Raw genomic sequence first — 16,528 nt, 5'->3', positions numbered from 1 at the left:
AGATGAGATACAAGGAAAAATTTCTTCAGGGAAAGGGCTGTGGTAGAATCACCATCCCTGGAAGTGTTCAAAAATGTGCAGATGAGGCATGTGGGGACATGGTTTAGTGGTGATCATGGTGGTGCTGGGTAAACAGTTGGACTCCATGATCTTCAAGGGCTTTTCCAACCTTAACCTTAATTCCATGATTTTATGATTCTTACATCACTCAGAAGCTGAGGCAGAAGGCATGCTGGCCTTCAGACTGTGCCCACCTGGGCTCCACCTTGCCATGAGGCAGCAGGAAGCAGAGCTGGGACAGCACATGCAGGTGAAGGGACACTGGTGGGGTGGCAGAGGGAAAGATGAAGAGCTGAAGCCAGAGGAACAGAGCAAATCTCCCTGGCTCACACCTTTTTGCATGGGACACCCTGGTCTGGCTCTCCTTGCCATCTGGGGACAGGACACTCTCAGTTACCTTGTCAGCTGGTGTCAGCTTTGTCCATGGCTTATCTGCTCGTCGGTCATAGTCTTGAGCATCTGTTACTTCCACATATTCATTAAACCTCAGGATCTTCCTGGCCTGCAGCTCTGCCACTGTAGGCCTTTGGCTAAGCTAAACACCAGCAAAAACAAAGGAGGTTAGCCTGAGCGTTGTCCACAAAGCAGATCCAAGACTAAGCAAAACTAAAACCAGTTCCCTCACTGGGCCTTAACCACAGACACTACCAGATCCTGCTCGCAGCCTGCAAAGGAATAGGTAAACCTCTTACAGACTGGATACTCCCATTTGGATCACAAAGCCAGGCTAGGGCGCAATCTGGGCCACACTACCATAGAGAAGGACAGTGAGGGGTTTGGGAACAGCCACTACAAGGGTGAGCCCTGCGTGACACCCCTAAACACAGCTTCAGCAACAGCAATACTCAGGCTTCACACCCACAGGCCCTGGGGAAGCTTTTCCCAGCCATGAGTAACAATCACAAGCAACTTGGTCATAACAGTGACAAGCAGCTGTTACTCTGCTCAGCTCCCACACTGCTGTTACTTTAGAAATGGATTTTAGGGAGCCTGGTGTGAAGTCGTGGCTGCTGAAGAGCTGTGTTAAAGCAGCCAGGGCAGCAAACCTTTCAAGTGTCAGGTGCCAAATTTAGTTCTCATCTCGCTTGTTACACTTTCTGCCAGCTCAGATCTATCACTAACAAACATGGCCCTCGCGCCAACCGCTCACCTTGGGTGACAGTCCACATTCCAAAGTCACTGCACTCCGAGGGCACTGGGGACACTTACACAAGAGCCCTGTGACCTCCCCCACAGCACAGTACCTACAACTTGCTCATTGCCACCATGCCCAGCAGCCCTGCCAGGTGGCCATCACTGTGGGAGCCAGCAGTACCTTTCTGGTGAGCCGGCGCTTGATCTCGCGCTTCTCAGCTTGACGGTCAGCTTCATTTTTTGCTGCCAAGGGGAAAAAAAAAAAAAACATTTTTCATGTAAGCATCAGGCTTTGAAAAGTGCTTTCTAGGCTTGAACAAAGGAGAGTATTGAGCTGGATCAGATTATCTACAGATCTAAAGGCTTAGGACAGGCAGAGAGTGCAATACAACTCAATACCCTGTGTCACCTCCTGAACTGGCAGGGGCAAATATGCCCCTTACACAGCACCAGTGAGTCATTCTCATGTCCAAGATTAATGGCCATATTACCAAAATACATCCAAGCCACTGTGCAGCTCACTCCTTCACAAGGCTATTATAGTTTAAAAGAAAATAACAGCACAGATAAATATTTTAAATGGAAACTTCCTGAACTGACATTCCCATTTCCTCAAGATGTTTATTTAAAACTTTTCCAGAACAAGATATGGCCAAGAGAAACAGTTCTGACTTTGTAATGCACTGCTGCTTTTGAGATCATGCAAGGCAATGCTGTAATGTCTGGAACACAAATAAAAGTCCAGCCCAAACAAAAACACCTTTAACAGTTCTTGCTGTGTAACAGCAGAGTCTGAACCAGCCCGCACACTCTTCCCTGGCAGGCATGGGACTGCTATTCTGTCCATTACCATATGATCCCAGAATGGGTTTGGTTGGAAGAGACCTCAATGACTACCCTGTTCCACCCCCTGCCATGGGCAGGGACACCTACCACGAGACCAGGTTGCTCCAAACCCCATCCAACCTGGCCTTGGACACTTGCAGGGATGGGGCAGCCACAGCTTCTCTGGGAAACCTGTCCCAAGGACCTCACCACCCTTACAGGGAAGGATTTCTTCCTAACATCTAATCTAAATCTCTTTCAATTTAAAACCATCCCCACCTGATAAAGTAAGATGTTAAAGGCAAGATGTTAAAGGCTACTCACGCTGAAGAATGTTCCTCTGTTCCAGTTCTTCTGCAGTCGGTCTCTGACTCAGTCGCCTGAAGAAAAGTGTGACAAGTGCAGAATGTTGTATCTGGTAACTCATCAGTAGCAGATGAAGGATAAAACTGCCTGGTTTCAGTGCATTAGACAGCCTCCTCCACACTCCTCACTCACCACTGAGGATCACTGCTACCCTGTTTTACACTCTGCTTTTCTCAAACAGCTGCTTGGCCACTGGCAAGCTTTGGGAAGGGCTCTCCAGCTCAGAAGCAGCTTTGCAGGGAGCTCAGCAGAGCCTGGACTGTCACCAGCCCCAGCTTCATCCACCACCAGCACCCACCCTGCATCCATCCACACCTTTCTACACCATCTGTGTTTTACACGTCTGTAATCCTTGAGATCTTCCCCTCCCAGTCCATTTAACCTCTGAAAACAGGGGCCTGTCAGCAGGATATAGTTCCAGCTCCAGGAGGAACTCCCAACCTTTCCAACAGAGGAGGAACAGCAACACTCAACCTCCCAGCCCTGCTCCAGCTCCTGTGCCCAACCACCCACCCTATTCCAGCACAAGCTGCTTGGACAAGGGACCAACTTTGCCCAGTCCCACCCCACACACACTTATGCCAGCAGCTCAGCTGAACATCATCATTATCTGTACCTGATCAGCGTTGTCCCAATCTGGTGACGGATTTCGTTCCACTCCTCCTTGCTCTTCCGAGGGAAGACGATCTTCTCCTCCTGTGGCACAGTCATGTTCCCCAGCTTTATAGCGAGCGTATCTTTCCTCTTCACTTTGTTGGCCAGCGTGCCTGGGGGGAGGGAGAGCAACGGGATGCAGCTCAAGGCTGCCGAGCCAGCCACAGCAGTCCCAGCCCTGTGCCCCTGGCAGTTGTGATCTCCCTGAGGGAGAGCTGTCCTGTCTCCTTGCTCTTCCCAAGCTCTGCAGTGCACAGCAGCAGCAGCCAGCACTCTTGTGTAACACCACATGCTCACCTAATGCTGTCCTACCTGAAGGGCTGGGACAGCACAGGCTATCACAGAAGCCATCTGCAACTGAAGGGGTGCACTCAGCAGGTGAGTGCACAGGTTTGGCTGCAGAGCCTTGGAAAAAGCGAGGCAGAGGACATGTGCTACATCATGCAACCAAGAACCAGTGCTTTGATCCAGATCTCAGTGCTGCCAGGCATGAGTTCAGCAGAGCAATAAAAAAAGCCAGCTGTAATGTCAAAGCCTTACTGTTATGGCTTTCATCTTCTTCCTCATCCTCATCGTCCTTATACAGGATGGGCCCCTCCGAGTCAGAGTCGCTCATCCCTTCGTCTCCTTCCTGCTCCTCCGGGAGGACCTGGGGTACCAGTTTGGGGATGACTGTGACAGATGGCACATCTCCAATATACACACGAGGACCTGAATTCTGCTCCTCTTCCTGGTCATCTTCTTCCTCTTCCTCATCGTCTGGACTAACAAGAAGCACACTATTACACCTCTGAATGAACACATGGCACAGGGGCTGGGGAATGTCCCTAAAATCAATACCTCCTTATCTCTCCTCAGGGAAGTCCAGAAACCAGAGGTGCAAGAGCCACCACAGGATTCTGCACTGTCCCCTCTTTTCAAAGCACAGGGAGCTCTGGCCAAGGAAATGACAGAGGCAGGTTCTGCAGAACCAAACAGCCCTCTGACCCCACTACTTTGTGACATGGAGATTCAGCTCTGCTATAACACAAGACAGTCCTTTTCCCACTTATGTTTAGCAAAATGAAAGGCTAAGGAAGGCCACAGATGGATGGAATCTGGGACCTTGTTTGGTCTTGGTGCAGTTACAGACAGTCCAGGCCTGGATTCCTGGCATCAGCCTGTGTTTGTAATCTGGAACCCATTTCCCTTTGTGAGCAATAAAATCCCAAACCCAGGGGTCATTTCATGGGGAAGATGCTCTGGCTCTCAAGAGGCTGAAACACAGATTTGGGCAATAGGGAAAATGGTTTCAGCAGAGACCTAAGCCCTGCTCAGAGCCATCCCCACCACCACAGCATTGCAGGAGTTGGGAGAGCCAGCACACATACTCACACTTTGAGCATCTCAATGGTGACAGGCAGGGACCTCGTCCTGCCCAGGGTGCTGTTGTCTTCTCCGAAGCCATCATTCTCAAAGAGCAGCGAGTGAGCCCTGTGGGACCCCTCGGGAGGTGGGGTGACAGGTAGAGGGCTGGCCAGAGCCTGCTGGATACGAATGTGCAGTGGGATTTGGGGCAGGCGAGGCAGCACGTGGGGTTCACCAAACCCTTGCTCTGCTGTCCTCTTCGACACTTCCACGGACCTGAAGTCTTCAGGAGGAGGAGGAGTCTCCTTGGGCAGGTCCAGAGAGCACGGGGGGTCTAGGATAGGGGTGGAGGTAGGCAGGGCCACACGTGGAGGTTCAGGGGGTACATGGGTGGGCAGCGGCGGCGAGGGTGGTGGATAAGCTGAGGTCACGTGCAGTGGAACCGGTGCGGGGCGATTCACTGTCACTGTCCTGTCATTTGGGGGCTTGGATGCGACAACCTCTGACATGTTGTTAGGGAGGAGGCCTCTCTTAGGGGGGAGAGGAGGGGAAGGCTTGGATAAGGCTGTACCACTGGTCATTACTTGGGAAAGTTCAGCTGAAAATAAAAACCACAAAAGCCACAATGTTTAACAGGGTATTTTTCCAGATATCCTTCACCAGTGTGGAAAAAGCACGACAATGCACTCAAGAGCCTTGGACTAAGCAGTCTCTGCTGTTTTTTACTGGAATGTCATACCAGAAATAGCCAGGTTGCAAGGCTCTAGTTTGCCCTTCCTGCAGCAAAGGTAAGACTTGGGGGAGCAGCCAAAAACAAGCAGGCTGAGACAGGTTTGTGCATCCCGCTGCTTCAGAGAGAGAGGAATGGCACCGGCCCTTGAATGACAGCACAGGAGCCTGCCTAGGAATGCAGTTATATGGGCACTTTATGGCTGTATTTACAGCATAAAAGGAATCCAAGACACCCAGGACACCCCAGATTCCAGTTGTGTTAACGGCTCCCCTGCACATTAAAGAACTGCTTGGGAATTCTCAGAAAGTCTTAGTCTTATTTTTTGCTTAGAGCTGCAGGCAGCAGTGTGCTCCCCCCACTTCTATTCCTCCATCAGACCCAATCTAAGAACACCCCACTGCCAGCAACTCCTCAGGATGAGGTTCTGGTTTACTCCCTCTGAACTCTGTTCCTTAAGCCCCATACAAACTCATCTGCCACTACAAGTAACTAGAAAAACTTCCAAAAATACCTAAAATCATTTAGTCTAAATATTTGTTGTTTGATGGAGGAAAGAGAAAGAAATGGAGACATGAAAAATGCCTGCAGTGGGCAGTCACAGGATCTTCAAACCCCTCTGTTCCTAGGGAAATTGCACCAGTAAAGACTGCTCTTGCTTTAGGAGTTTTCAGCTTTTAACATCTATGTATCCATGGCTTCTGGGGCTTGTAGAGGCTTTGCTGCACATTTCCCTGGAGCGGGTGATGGTGACACATGGGTGTCTCCAGAATAGAGCTGGAGGAATACATGGCGCAGACACCACAAGAGGGTGCTGCAAGTGGGAGAGTTTTCAGAGATAAGGCCACGTAACTGGAGAGAGGTGGGCACATTTTTGAGATGTTTAGCATTTTTAGACTTTCCCCTCGTAGATTAAGCGCCAGATTGTGCAAAACACAGAGTGCCCTCAGCTCCTGGGCAAGGGACTCCAGTGTCTCCTGAGCAGTGCTCCAAGCCTGGCAGGACCAGGCTTGAGGCACCTCTGGATAAGAGCAGAATTTGAAAGGGAGTGAGGAGCTGGCAGAAGGAAGAAAGAAAGGGCCTGCGTGGTTCTTGGAGCACCCTCCCGAGCCAGCCCGTTGCCCTCCAATGCAACAGACCCAATTTCCAGGCTGGCACAGCCCTTGTGACATACGAGCATGGGTAGACCTGGTGCTCCCACACATGCTGTGTTGCCTGTGGCTCCTGAAACCTGCTGGAAGCACCAAGCCCCGGGGGTGCCACCAAACTTTGGGAAAGCAGACAGCATGCTGTTCCCTCCTTGCTTGTTCAAGCTGATGCCGATTAAATTCCCACTCCCCAAATATTTCCTGAGATTTATTTTCAGCTGTTGCTTGAGGGGATAGACAAAGGGGTGACCTGCACAGTAATACCCTCCCCAGTCTCAGGCTGTAACAGCAGCACAAAAGGACACCCCTGCAGTCAGAGCAGGCATCAAAGACCGGTGGAGAGCTCACAAAGCCAATTCCACTCCTGCCACTCATCCACAGTGACAACACAAGGCTCACACAGCAACACCACAGCTCCAGCTCCATCCTGCTGGACCAGAGGCCTGTGGAGCCTCCTCTACATCATCTGCCTTCTTATCCAGGAGACAAAAGAGAACTGCCTGTTCTCTCCTCCCCTGCACACTCCACAGGTGCTCTGAGCCCAGCCCATGCTGTTGGGAAGAGGCAAGATGGCTCCAAACAGATGTTGGATACACTGCTGTTTCCAGCCACATTTTTTTGTTCCGCAGGTACCTCCTGCAATTAGCGCTGGGGCATTTCAAATGCCACCTGCAGTGCGTGCAAGCAGCTTAAAGAAAACAAAAAGGTATTTTATGGAGTGCTCAAGCATGGTCAGGCTAATCAAGCTGGTCTGACACACGGGGATTGTTAACACCATACCAAGGTCACTTGCAAAACCTGCCAGAACAAGGTGAGTCCCAAGCAGAGCAGAGCCATCCATCCACACTGAAAGCAGTGGCCCAGGCTACTTCAGATGGCAACTTGCACATCCAGCACTGCCTCTCAAACCACACCTGGGTAACACCTCCAGTTTCTGTGATAACAGTGCAGACCTGTCAGACTGAGCTTCCCAGGAGCCTCCCTCCTGATCTGTGCTAACCTCTGCTAACCCTGTCCAAAGATTAGGAGGTGTCTGTGCAAGAATTGCCTGAAACGCCAACAGGCCATCACTGCATGGAAGTCATCCCAACTCTCAATGTTGCATCTTTAAGATCCCCAGAACTCCCACAGAGAACAGAGACTAAATGAGCTTTAAGAAACCCTCACCAAATCTTCTGCTTAGAAAAGTTACAGAGATAAAAACATTGAATTCTCTAAATTGCAGGATTCAGTTCAAATTACAGTTGAGCTGATTTATCCATGGGACAAGACTCGTATGTCAATAGCCCAGCCACAGATCTTAGAGGAGGTGCCTGAGTATAACCACAGAAGTCTGAATTATCCCTGACAGCTCCTGGTCTCTGCCCTAAGTGGAAACCACATGGCCTGGCAGTGACAGCCACGACAGACATTGTTTGGTGTGATGTGGATTTTTTGGGTTTGTTTCTTGGTTTCGTTCTTTTTTTCCAAGAGCAGCTGAAAGAAGGAATTGTCACTAACCACAGTCTCACAAAGCAAAACCTCATCCATCATTCTCCAATCCCAGCCCCCAGTGAGGCATCAACATTCAGACACTGTCTTAGATTTGACAGAGAACAGGCAGGCAGGGATTCCTTCCTGCAGGTAGCTGTTGGGAACAGATTGGACAGCTCATGGCAGAAGACTCCAGTAATTACTATGTTCCCAGAATACATGTGTCCTTGCTAAACACCGGCAGATCTGAGTCCAAACTGGACTGTTTTCAGGAAAGATGGTCAGACATTCATGATGCAACTAAAAATCTTCCCTTATGAAGGGAAGAGTGTCTTGGAGCAGTGGCTCCAGAACATCTCAGGGTACAAAAACCAGCTTATGGGGTCACTTACCTATTAGTGAGTTGCTATTTCTGTTGACGGGTTTGGGAGGAGGGATGGGAGGCTGTTTGGCAGGAGCTGTGCTGGTTGTACTGGTGGGAACAGTAGTGTTGGCACTGGCAGGAGCAGGGAGCAGAGTCCTGGGGGCTGGGGAAGGGGCAGCTATAGAATTGACTGTCTTTGCTGCCGTGGGGGCTGTGCTGAAGGGGGCAGTTCTTGCAGTGCTGCTGGCAGGCGTTGGATCCTTTGCCTGTGCTTCGTTTGCCTCCTGGGAAGTGGAGGGAGGTCTTTTTGGAGGAAGCAGAGGTTGTCTGGGAACATGTGGTTCCTGAGGTGGTTCCAGTTCGGGCCCAGGGTGGCTGCTGGAGGAGCCTGCAAAGGAAGGCAGCTCAGTTTAAGGCACCGGAGGGCCTAGTGAAGATGGGAAGGATCAGATGAGAATTCAAAACTGATTCCAGGAGAATGTGAAGCCCTGATTTTGCGCACATCTGGTTTCTTACCTTGCCTCTTCTTTGGTTCCTCCACTGGAGCAGGCTTCCTAAGGCTGGATGGCTTTGTGGCCTCTTCCTCCTGGCTGGGCAGGTCACAGACCCCAGGGCCCCCAATGGGGGTGGTGTGGCCGTTCTTCAGTGCAGGTGGGTTCAGCTTCTCTGGCTCTTCACCATCTGCAAGGGGACGGGAGAAGCAAAGAGAAAACACTCAGAAGGCAGGAGAGAGGAGAGGTGGCTGAGCTGACTGAACCACCATGGAGCCACACCAGCTTCTCTCTGGCTTCTGAAACAGCTGCTCTTCAGTCACCTTCTGCACACGATAGCACAGCAACCCAACCAGCAGGAGCTCAGAGCCCTTGATTTCATTATCAATGAGTAAATCACACAGCACTATATGCCATCAAGGGTTTTTCTTCTCCCTGTCCTGCCCGTCCTCCTGCGTTTCACATTAGTGTGCCCAGTGCTGTGCTGCAGCACAGGGAAGTTGTACCTGAAGTCATAAACCTCCATCACGGAGCAGTCACCAACTCCCTGTTGCAACACAGATTCCAACAGGAGCCAAGTCATCTACTGCACATGCAATAATAGACTTTCATAAAGTCTTCAGATTAGTGGAAGCACCTCTGTTTTCCTTGTTTTTACCCTGAATTTGGCACAAAAACCACTGCTCGACCCAAAACATCAGCAAGGCAGATTTCCTCACTTTACCTTTGTTTTAATCAGATGTAATGACACAGCTCTAGAATTTGATGTAGCTCACTTTGACTATTTCTGCTTTACAAATTCTAGCATGGAGTTTCCCAGTGTTAGAAACAAGATCACTTTTTGGAAAAAACCCATCCAATCCAACCCATGCTTTTGAGGGTCCTTAAACTCCTAATCCCCATGAGGAAATACTCCACCATTCTCTGTAATTGCCCTGACAGGACAAATTTTTGACAGTATTACTCTCAAAAAAAGACTTGGCATGTACCTATAAAGGCAAATTGCCCATTTTGACTGATTCTCAACTCAAGAAAACTCAAATAAATACATTACCCATTTGATTAAAAATCTTTTTCAGTTCAGTCTGCTGTCTCTGAAGGAATTGAAGTGTGTGGCACCCAGGCCCTCTAGGTGCTAGACCCCAGCACACTCTGCTGCTCGGATTTTTGATAATTTATTCCAGTGCCCTCCTCACGTTTCCTCTCCTAAGTATTAACCCCTCCTTCCCTAACCTGCTGTTATTCAGAAGCTTCCCAGGATTTCTTTTCCACAAGAAACAGCCTCAGTTCCTGTGAGCAGCTGGTAGACGCTGCTGCCTCACTCACTCACTGCCCTTCCCTGAAATGCAGGAGGCACCAACAGCAACAAGAGGGAGTTTCCTCCCCAGCCAGGGCTGAAACTCAAGGGACAAGCCAGAGATTTTTATGGCAGCAACTGCCTCTGGTTATCCAGAGTTTTCAGCAGGGGAGACAGGAACAGTATGATCCAGCTTTCATTACCACTCAACCTTGCCTGCACTTCTCTGGCAGGGAGCTGCAGCTCCTGATGGCCTCTCACACCACCTCACTACTCTCAACTTCAGCTCCAGTGACCTTCTTCAAGGTCAAGAGAATCCAATGCCATCTTCTTTCCTTACTCTGAGCCCAGTACCCACATCCTGGAGCCCACAGCCTGCTGACCACCCCCCCCCACCCATCCAAGAACAGCAAAGCCTCCTCTCCCCGCTTCTCCTCCACTTACACCTCTTTCACCTCTACTCCTCTCTTCCTCATCTCAAAGGGTTTCCAGCATCTTTCCCCCCTAAGAACTAACCTAAGAAAATTAACTGACCTTGTACAAGCAGGTTTTAAAACTGCAAACAAATACAATAACCCACCCTTGCATCTTATGACTGCCCAAGTATCTTAAACTCCCAGAGGGATTTAGATAATGCGCCTCTAATCTACCCCTCCTGCCAACACTGACTGCTCTCTCATGCCAGGGGTTTGCACTTTATCCAGACTATACCCATCTTCCATTTCTAAAACCAGAGCAGGTGTCTCAAAGAAGAAAATTCCACTTCTTAGCCAGGCTTCTGTTACACCTGTACAGCATGGAAGATCTCTGCCTCCTCTGCCCTTTCTAGTTGGAAGTTTGGTACCCAAAGTCTTTGATCTCTCTTCGTTTCACCCCTGTGACTTCCCACCCTTCTGTACCTGGTGAGCTCTGCAGTGAGGCACTGACACCCTCAGGTAGGTGTCGATGGCATCACTCCAGCACAGCTGTGTTAAGACTTTTTCTCAGTTTTGCCTTCAGTGGTTTGGTCTGAAAACCACTGTTTCACCTCCAGTTTTCCACTTAGAATCAAACTTGCGCTAGGCCAAGACTGTCTCTGCAGTGTGTGTCCTGAGGTGCAGTTACATGTTGCTCTAAGCCAAGGACCACACTCCTGCCCACGGGAGATGGGGGGCTGCTATCTCCCCACACCTTCCTGCCCCCTCCCTTGGACCACATCACACAAATCCCAGCCAGGTGACTGGATGGTGATCTGACAACTTATTTTGGCAGCATGATCCCAACTTGGAGACATCAAAGATGAAAGAAAAGGGAATAAGACTTCTTAGACAGCAGCACAAACTTTAATAAGCCTAGTGGTGACTATGACACCATACCAGGAAGCATCTCTTGGAAGAAATGCCCCTACCCAAGCAGCTCAGAATTCATCCATTTCTGATTCTTCTCCCAAATTGAGCCCTAGGGGCAGCACCTCTCCAATTTGGAACAGCAGGAGATAATGAGTGACAGTGTGACAGCAGAGGCTGGCAGGACAGCACAAGGGATCTGGAGCAGAACACAGAGGGACAGGATGGGAAGTGACCACAGCAGAGCCCTCCCTCCCTGCAGGAAAGTGTCCCAGATAGGCATTGCACTTCCTCCCTGAGCAGGCTGCCTTCCTCCCAGGTGGGAAAACAGACAAGAGAGAGCACTGAAAAGGGTAAGCCAGACAGGAATCATTTTAGCAGAAAGCCCTTAAATTTGTCTCCCAAGACTGAGGTTTGGCCAGAGGAGGCCAGAGGAAGGATCAGCTACACAGACACAGGAGAAGTTCGCTTGCAGACTCACCCTGCTCAGGCTCTTCCAACAGAACCCCTCTTTTCACCAGCTCCTCTCTTGGCTTTCGCATAGAAATCTTTCGTTCTAAAACTGACATTAAATTGAAAAAAATCACTCAGAAAAAGGGAAGCTTGACGTTCAAGAAGATTTTTTTTTCTTTTAAAGAGACTCTCTAGAGGAAATAAAAGGGCTTCAAATTTCACTGGTTTTATATGGATTAAGAGAGAGGAGGAACTGCATGTTCAGACCTGCATTTCACACTGCACTGCTGATCATGGAGCAAATCCTCCCTCCTCACAGCTGCTTGAGGAGCTTCCTTGAAAGAAAGGAATTAATCTGTCTGAAACTACAGCTCCATGGAAAGATATTTCTGGAGAGATTGCAGGTGCCAACCCATCACCAAAGTCCCATTTTGGTTCTTAACACAGCAGGACTCAGGCTTGTGACAGCAAGCCCTTCTCAGATGGATGGAGGAAGGGATACCCACACAGCCCCTGTTACTTTACCTTCTGAAGTCTCCTTAAATTTGTCACTGCTTTTCTTTTTCCTCCACTTCCAGGGTTTGAAAATCTTGCCAAAGCTTGAGAACTTGCTTTTCCTCTTTGTTGGAGGTGTGGTGTCACCTGATTCCAAAACATCTACCCCCATGCTGGCATCACCTGGAGCGTGATCCACCTCTTCAGCTGTAAAGAAAGAAGGAAAAGAATAAAGAATTACTTCTGTGCTGCAAGTAACAGCTGTCATCTCCCACCAACCCACCCCACACTGGGAAATGGTGGCACACATTCATGCAAAGAAGGGAATAAGATTCTGTCTGTGGCTCCACTGAGCCCTCACATCAGCTTGGGGAGACACAAGTGATGTTCCCAATATAAACAGGGCAAAGGGAAACTGATAAGGGCCTTCCTGATGAGACAAAGATTACAGAATCCCAGAATTGTTAAGGCTGGAAAAGACCTCCAAGATAACTGAATCCAATCTGTGACCAATCCCCACCTTGTCACCAGCCCAGAGCACTGAGGGCCACGTCCAGTCATTCCTTGGACGCCTCCAGGGATGGAGGACTCCACCACTGCCCTGGACAGCCTGTGCCAGGGATTGACAACTCTTCCCATGAAGAAATTCCTCCTGATGTCCAACCTGAACCTCCCCTGGCACAACTTGACGCTGTTTCCTCCTATTCTGTTCCTTGTGCTCTGGGGGCAGAGCCTGACCCACACCTGGCTGCACCTGCCTGTCAGGGAGTTGGAGAGAGTGAGAAGGTCCCCCTGAGCCGCCTCCTCTCCAGGCTGAGTCCCCCCAGCTCCCTCAGACACGTATTAATTTAATTTTGCAGTGTCACAGCTTCGCCCATGAACACAAAACACTTCCCTAAATTTTCTCATCTTCATTTAGAAGCAACTGGTGCTGGACACAAGTCACTACATGAAACAAACACCTTCCAGCCCACTGAGCTGATGTTCACAACTGTCTGCACCCTGAAATCACTAGACCCGTTCCAGCAGCTGGAAGTGCCAGATTTTCCCCTCTCTGATCTTCCATCCTTATTTATTCCATAAATAAGGGCAGCAAAGCTGGCCAAGAGCAACAGCTCCACAGGAAAGCGACACAATACAGGCCTGTGCTCCACCTACTGCACTGGAGTCTCTGGAGAACAACACAAGAAGAACACGGAGGTGGGAAGGGACATGCACAAAAACCAAACCAAAGCAAAAAGCCCCACCCCCAAGTCAAAGAAACCACTTTTGAAGCAGAACCAGAGCACAAAACATGAATCCAGGGTCTGTTGATCCTGCCTTGCCTGATGTTGCTGTTTTGGGGTATTTGATGGAACACAGAGGAGCACTTACAATGAGCAGAATCTAGCATTGCCTGCAAAAAAATAAATCGGTGTGCATGTGCTAAGTGAAGCCAGCTGGTGCCCACTCCATTGTAGAATTTCCAGAGCCAGAATCCCTCAGCTTCAGGACTAGAGACAGAAGCACTGCAGAGCTCCATGGAAAAATCCTATGGAGAAGAGAGACATTCCCCAGCCCCCAACACGTCCAGCAGGCTGGAGTGTCCTGATACAAACAGCACTCAAGTGTCTTCTTTTGGAGCCCCCAATCAGACATTGTGGAGCTTGGGAGCACAACAGACCTTTCAGTCAATTTCAGACAAGCCTGTGTGACGTGCCTGCAGAACAGGCAAGGCCCCATAGGTAACAGGAAAGTTCAACCAAGAATCCCATCTCCTGAGACAAAGGGATTGGGAAAAGAATTTTAGGGGAAAGCCACTTCACACATAGGACAAAGAGCAAATAATGTTTCTTCTGTATCCTACAAACCTCCACTGAGGATACAGGCCCTGAAGTGAAAAAGTAGATTCCTGTCAGCATAGGGAAGAGCATGTTCAGGACACAGATGAAGAAAAAACACAAAAAAATGCATTGTTTGATGCAGCTTCACCTGTTACCCTCTAGTGCTTCCCAGCATGAGATTTCAGATCCCAGGAAGCATGAAGCACAGGTAGCCACAGCCATGGGCTCCTGAGCAGCCTCAGGCCACAGGGCTGGGGACAGACTACCACTGTGTCACTGCAGGACAGACAGACCCCAGGTTTCAGTCTGAGCACAAATGGAATGGAAGATCACTGAAACATAGGGAAGAAAAGAACAACAGAGGGAAACCAAAGAGCGTTTGAGCCACTGTTTGGTTGTACTTTTGTTTAAATCAGCCCCATAACAGTAAGTCCCTCACTCTCTACCAGTCAAAACCTGATGTCAGCCAACATTTATTTGAAAAAGCAAGATCAATTTTTAAATTAAAAAAAAAAAAAACAACAACAACAACCCTGACTTCATAACAGGAGAGAAATTGGGTGGAAAATAACATATACCATGTCAGCACTGATCTGTGATTTTCTGCAGGGATGGAGGGAGGACAGATGGAAGTGGGGCAGAGAGGGGGAGATGTGGAAGGCATTTCAAGCTCCCAGAAACCCAAGAGGAATTGTCTGCATGTTTAGAGGCACTTTCTTCAGAGACCAGCATTAGCCCTGGAGTTGTACATGCAATTTTAACAAGCAGTATTCACTGTGCTCAACAGAGCATTCCCAAACCTCACCAGGCAGGCACAAGCACTTGCCAAGCGCAGGCTGTAGACTGAATTTGAATCCCAAGTGTCATCAAAGGCATTTCCCTCACCTTTCCAAGGAGAACAGTGCTGAACGTAGCAGTACCAAGCTTGCCTCATATCTACCCTTTCCCCGAGCTGCTCTGAGGAATGTCACTTACGTGCTGCCTACCACCCAAGATGTCAGAGTGCTACACTAAGCAAAGTAAGTTATTAAGAGAAAACCATCAGGTCCAGGGATTAATGAAGAGCCCTTAGCCCGCTGGGATGTCTCCATTTCCAGTTAGAGGGAGAAAAACAAGCATTCCCCTGCCACAGTCCCCTCCGAGCAGCCAGGGAGGAGCAGAGGACATGAACGGATGAGCCGAAACTGCAGGAGACACACAATACCTCCAAAGGAGGAGCAGCTAACAGCAGAGAGGGTGGGGAGAGCCCACATGTGACTTTACTCCTGGCAGAACCTCCTCCAGCAGCTCCTGCAGCCCAGGTCCAGCTGTCAAAGCAAATACCAGCCCAGGGTGGAGTCTCACTGCCAGAACAGCAACCATGCAGGTGAACATAGGAGGTTTCACAAGACCTTCACATCAAGAGCAAATCACTTAGTCCTGCATCTTTGCCTCACTGCTCCCTCGGCCGTGTTACAACTGCTCGTAGGATCCTGCTAAGAATCAGGTGTTGTCCAACACAGAAACACTTGGTTTTGTTGGTTTATAATCAGTTCCGTGCCCAAAAACAGCCAGGCAAGAGGGGGAGACAGGCACACTAGAACACAAAACTGTCCAAATCCTTTTCCACCTTTTGCTCTGTGTAGAATAAAACTTGACTTGTCACTATACATTCTGAGACCATTCCAGCCCACTGGTCACACTGATGCCAGGGAAGCAATTCCTTCCCTGATCCCCACTGGGATTCGTTCTGTCCTGTTGTGCAGATGACAGGAGAGCCTGTCCTACCTTTCTACAGCACTCTTCCTTTTCCCATCCCTAATTATTACAGGGACATAGACATTTAAAGCAGTCTGTTGTGAAGCAATTATGAAACTGAGGACTAATGAGCAGGTGGATCAGCAGCTGGAGGTGAGATTTACAGACCTGCATTCAAATAACCTTATTGTTCAGTGATTGTTCAAGTTAGATAGTGCTCACACTCCCTCCAAAATGAACCTTCCCTTCCATTCACAGCCCATTTCCAGCTCAAATCTCCACAAAATGCTGCAGAGGACATTTCTTCCTTAGGAAGGCAGAGAATTCACCTTGCTGAAGCTGTGCCTCCTCCTGCTCTGCTCTACAAGGTACAGGAGGGTCCTTAAGCCGCTTTGCAATGCAAGGAGGAAACCCTTCCTTATCCGAGTCATGCACTGGGAAACCAGGAAAGAACCACAGCGCAGTGCCCAGGGAATGAAATGGGGCAAAGCAAAGAGGAACCAAACTTTGAGGGAAGGGAGGGAAGAATCAGGTATCTGATGCCTTCACCCAACCTGTCCCTTTCTCAGCAGCAGCAAGAGACCAGCCTCACCCTCACCATGGTGCCAGGCTGGAAAACCCATTTTAAATACATGGAAAAGGTTAAATAAGGTTACACAGCCCTGGGTGAAGCCAGCAGAGTCCTCATGAGAAGGTAAAGAGATTCCCAGCTGGCAGGTCCCTAAAGTGACCCCATGCCAAAGCAGGGCCTTGTTTAACCCTTCTGGAAGTAGTAGTCCACGCTTTGGAAAAGTGACCCTGGAGGT

General features: G+C 49.4%; 1 protein-coding gene across 9 annotated transcripts in view; it reads right to left on the bottom strand.

Moving 5' to 3' along the window:
* Positions 1-16,528, bottom strand: part of PHACTR4 (phosphatase and actin regulator 4) — a 65,534-nt gene that overhangs the window by 2,407 nt on the left and 46,599 nt on the right. For all 9 annotated transcript variants that reach the window (XM_069035872.1, XM_069035876.1, XM_069035880.1 and 6 more), the window contains 10 exons: positions 12,193-12,369; positions 11,696-11,776; positions 8,618-8,782; positions 8,130-8,489; positions 4,414-4,984; positions 3,580-3,803; positions 3,002-3,152; positions 2,344-2,399; positions 1,376-1,437; positions 458-595 (listed from right to left, as the gene is read on the bottom strand). In XM_069035872.1, coding sequence (XP_068891973.1) covers positions 458-595; positions 1,376-1,437; positions 2,344-2,399; positions 3,002-3,152; positions 3,580-3,803; positions 4,414-4,984; positions 8,130-8,489; positions 8,618-8,782; positions 11,696-11,776; positions 12,193-12,369 — 1,985 coding nt within the window. The remainder of the gene's footprint in view (positions 1-457; positions 596-1,375; positions 1,438-2,343; positions 2,400-3,001; positions 3,153-3,579; positions 3,804-4,413; positions 4,985-8,129; positions 8,490-8,617; positions 8,783-11,695; positions 11,777-12,192; positions 12,370-16,528) is intronic.

This window comes from Aphelocoma coerulescens, chromosome 23, assembly GCF_041296385.1.
Source record: "Aphelocoma coerulescens isolate FSJ_1873_10779 chromosome 23, UR_Acoe_1.0, whole genome shotgun sequence".
Classification (NCBI taxonomy): domain Eukaryota; kingdom Metazoa; phylum Chordata; class Aves; order Passeriformes; family Corvidae; genus Aphelocoma; species Aphelocoma coerulescens.
Note: the sequence above shows the minus strand (reverse complement) of the source record. Positions and strands in the feature narration are given on the sequence as shown.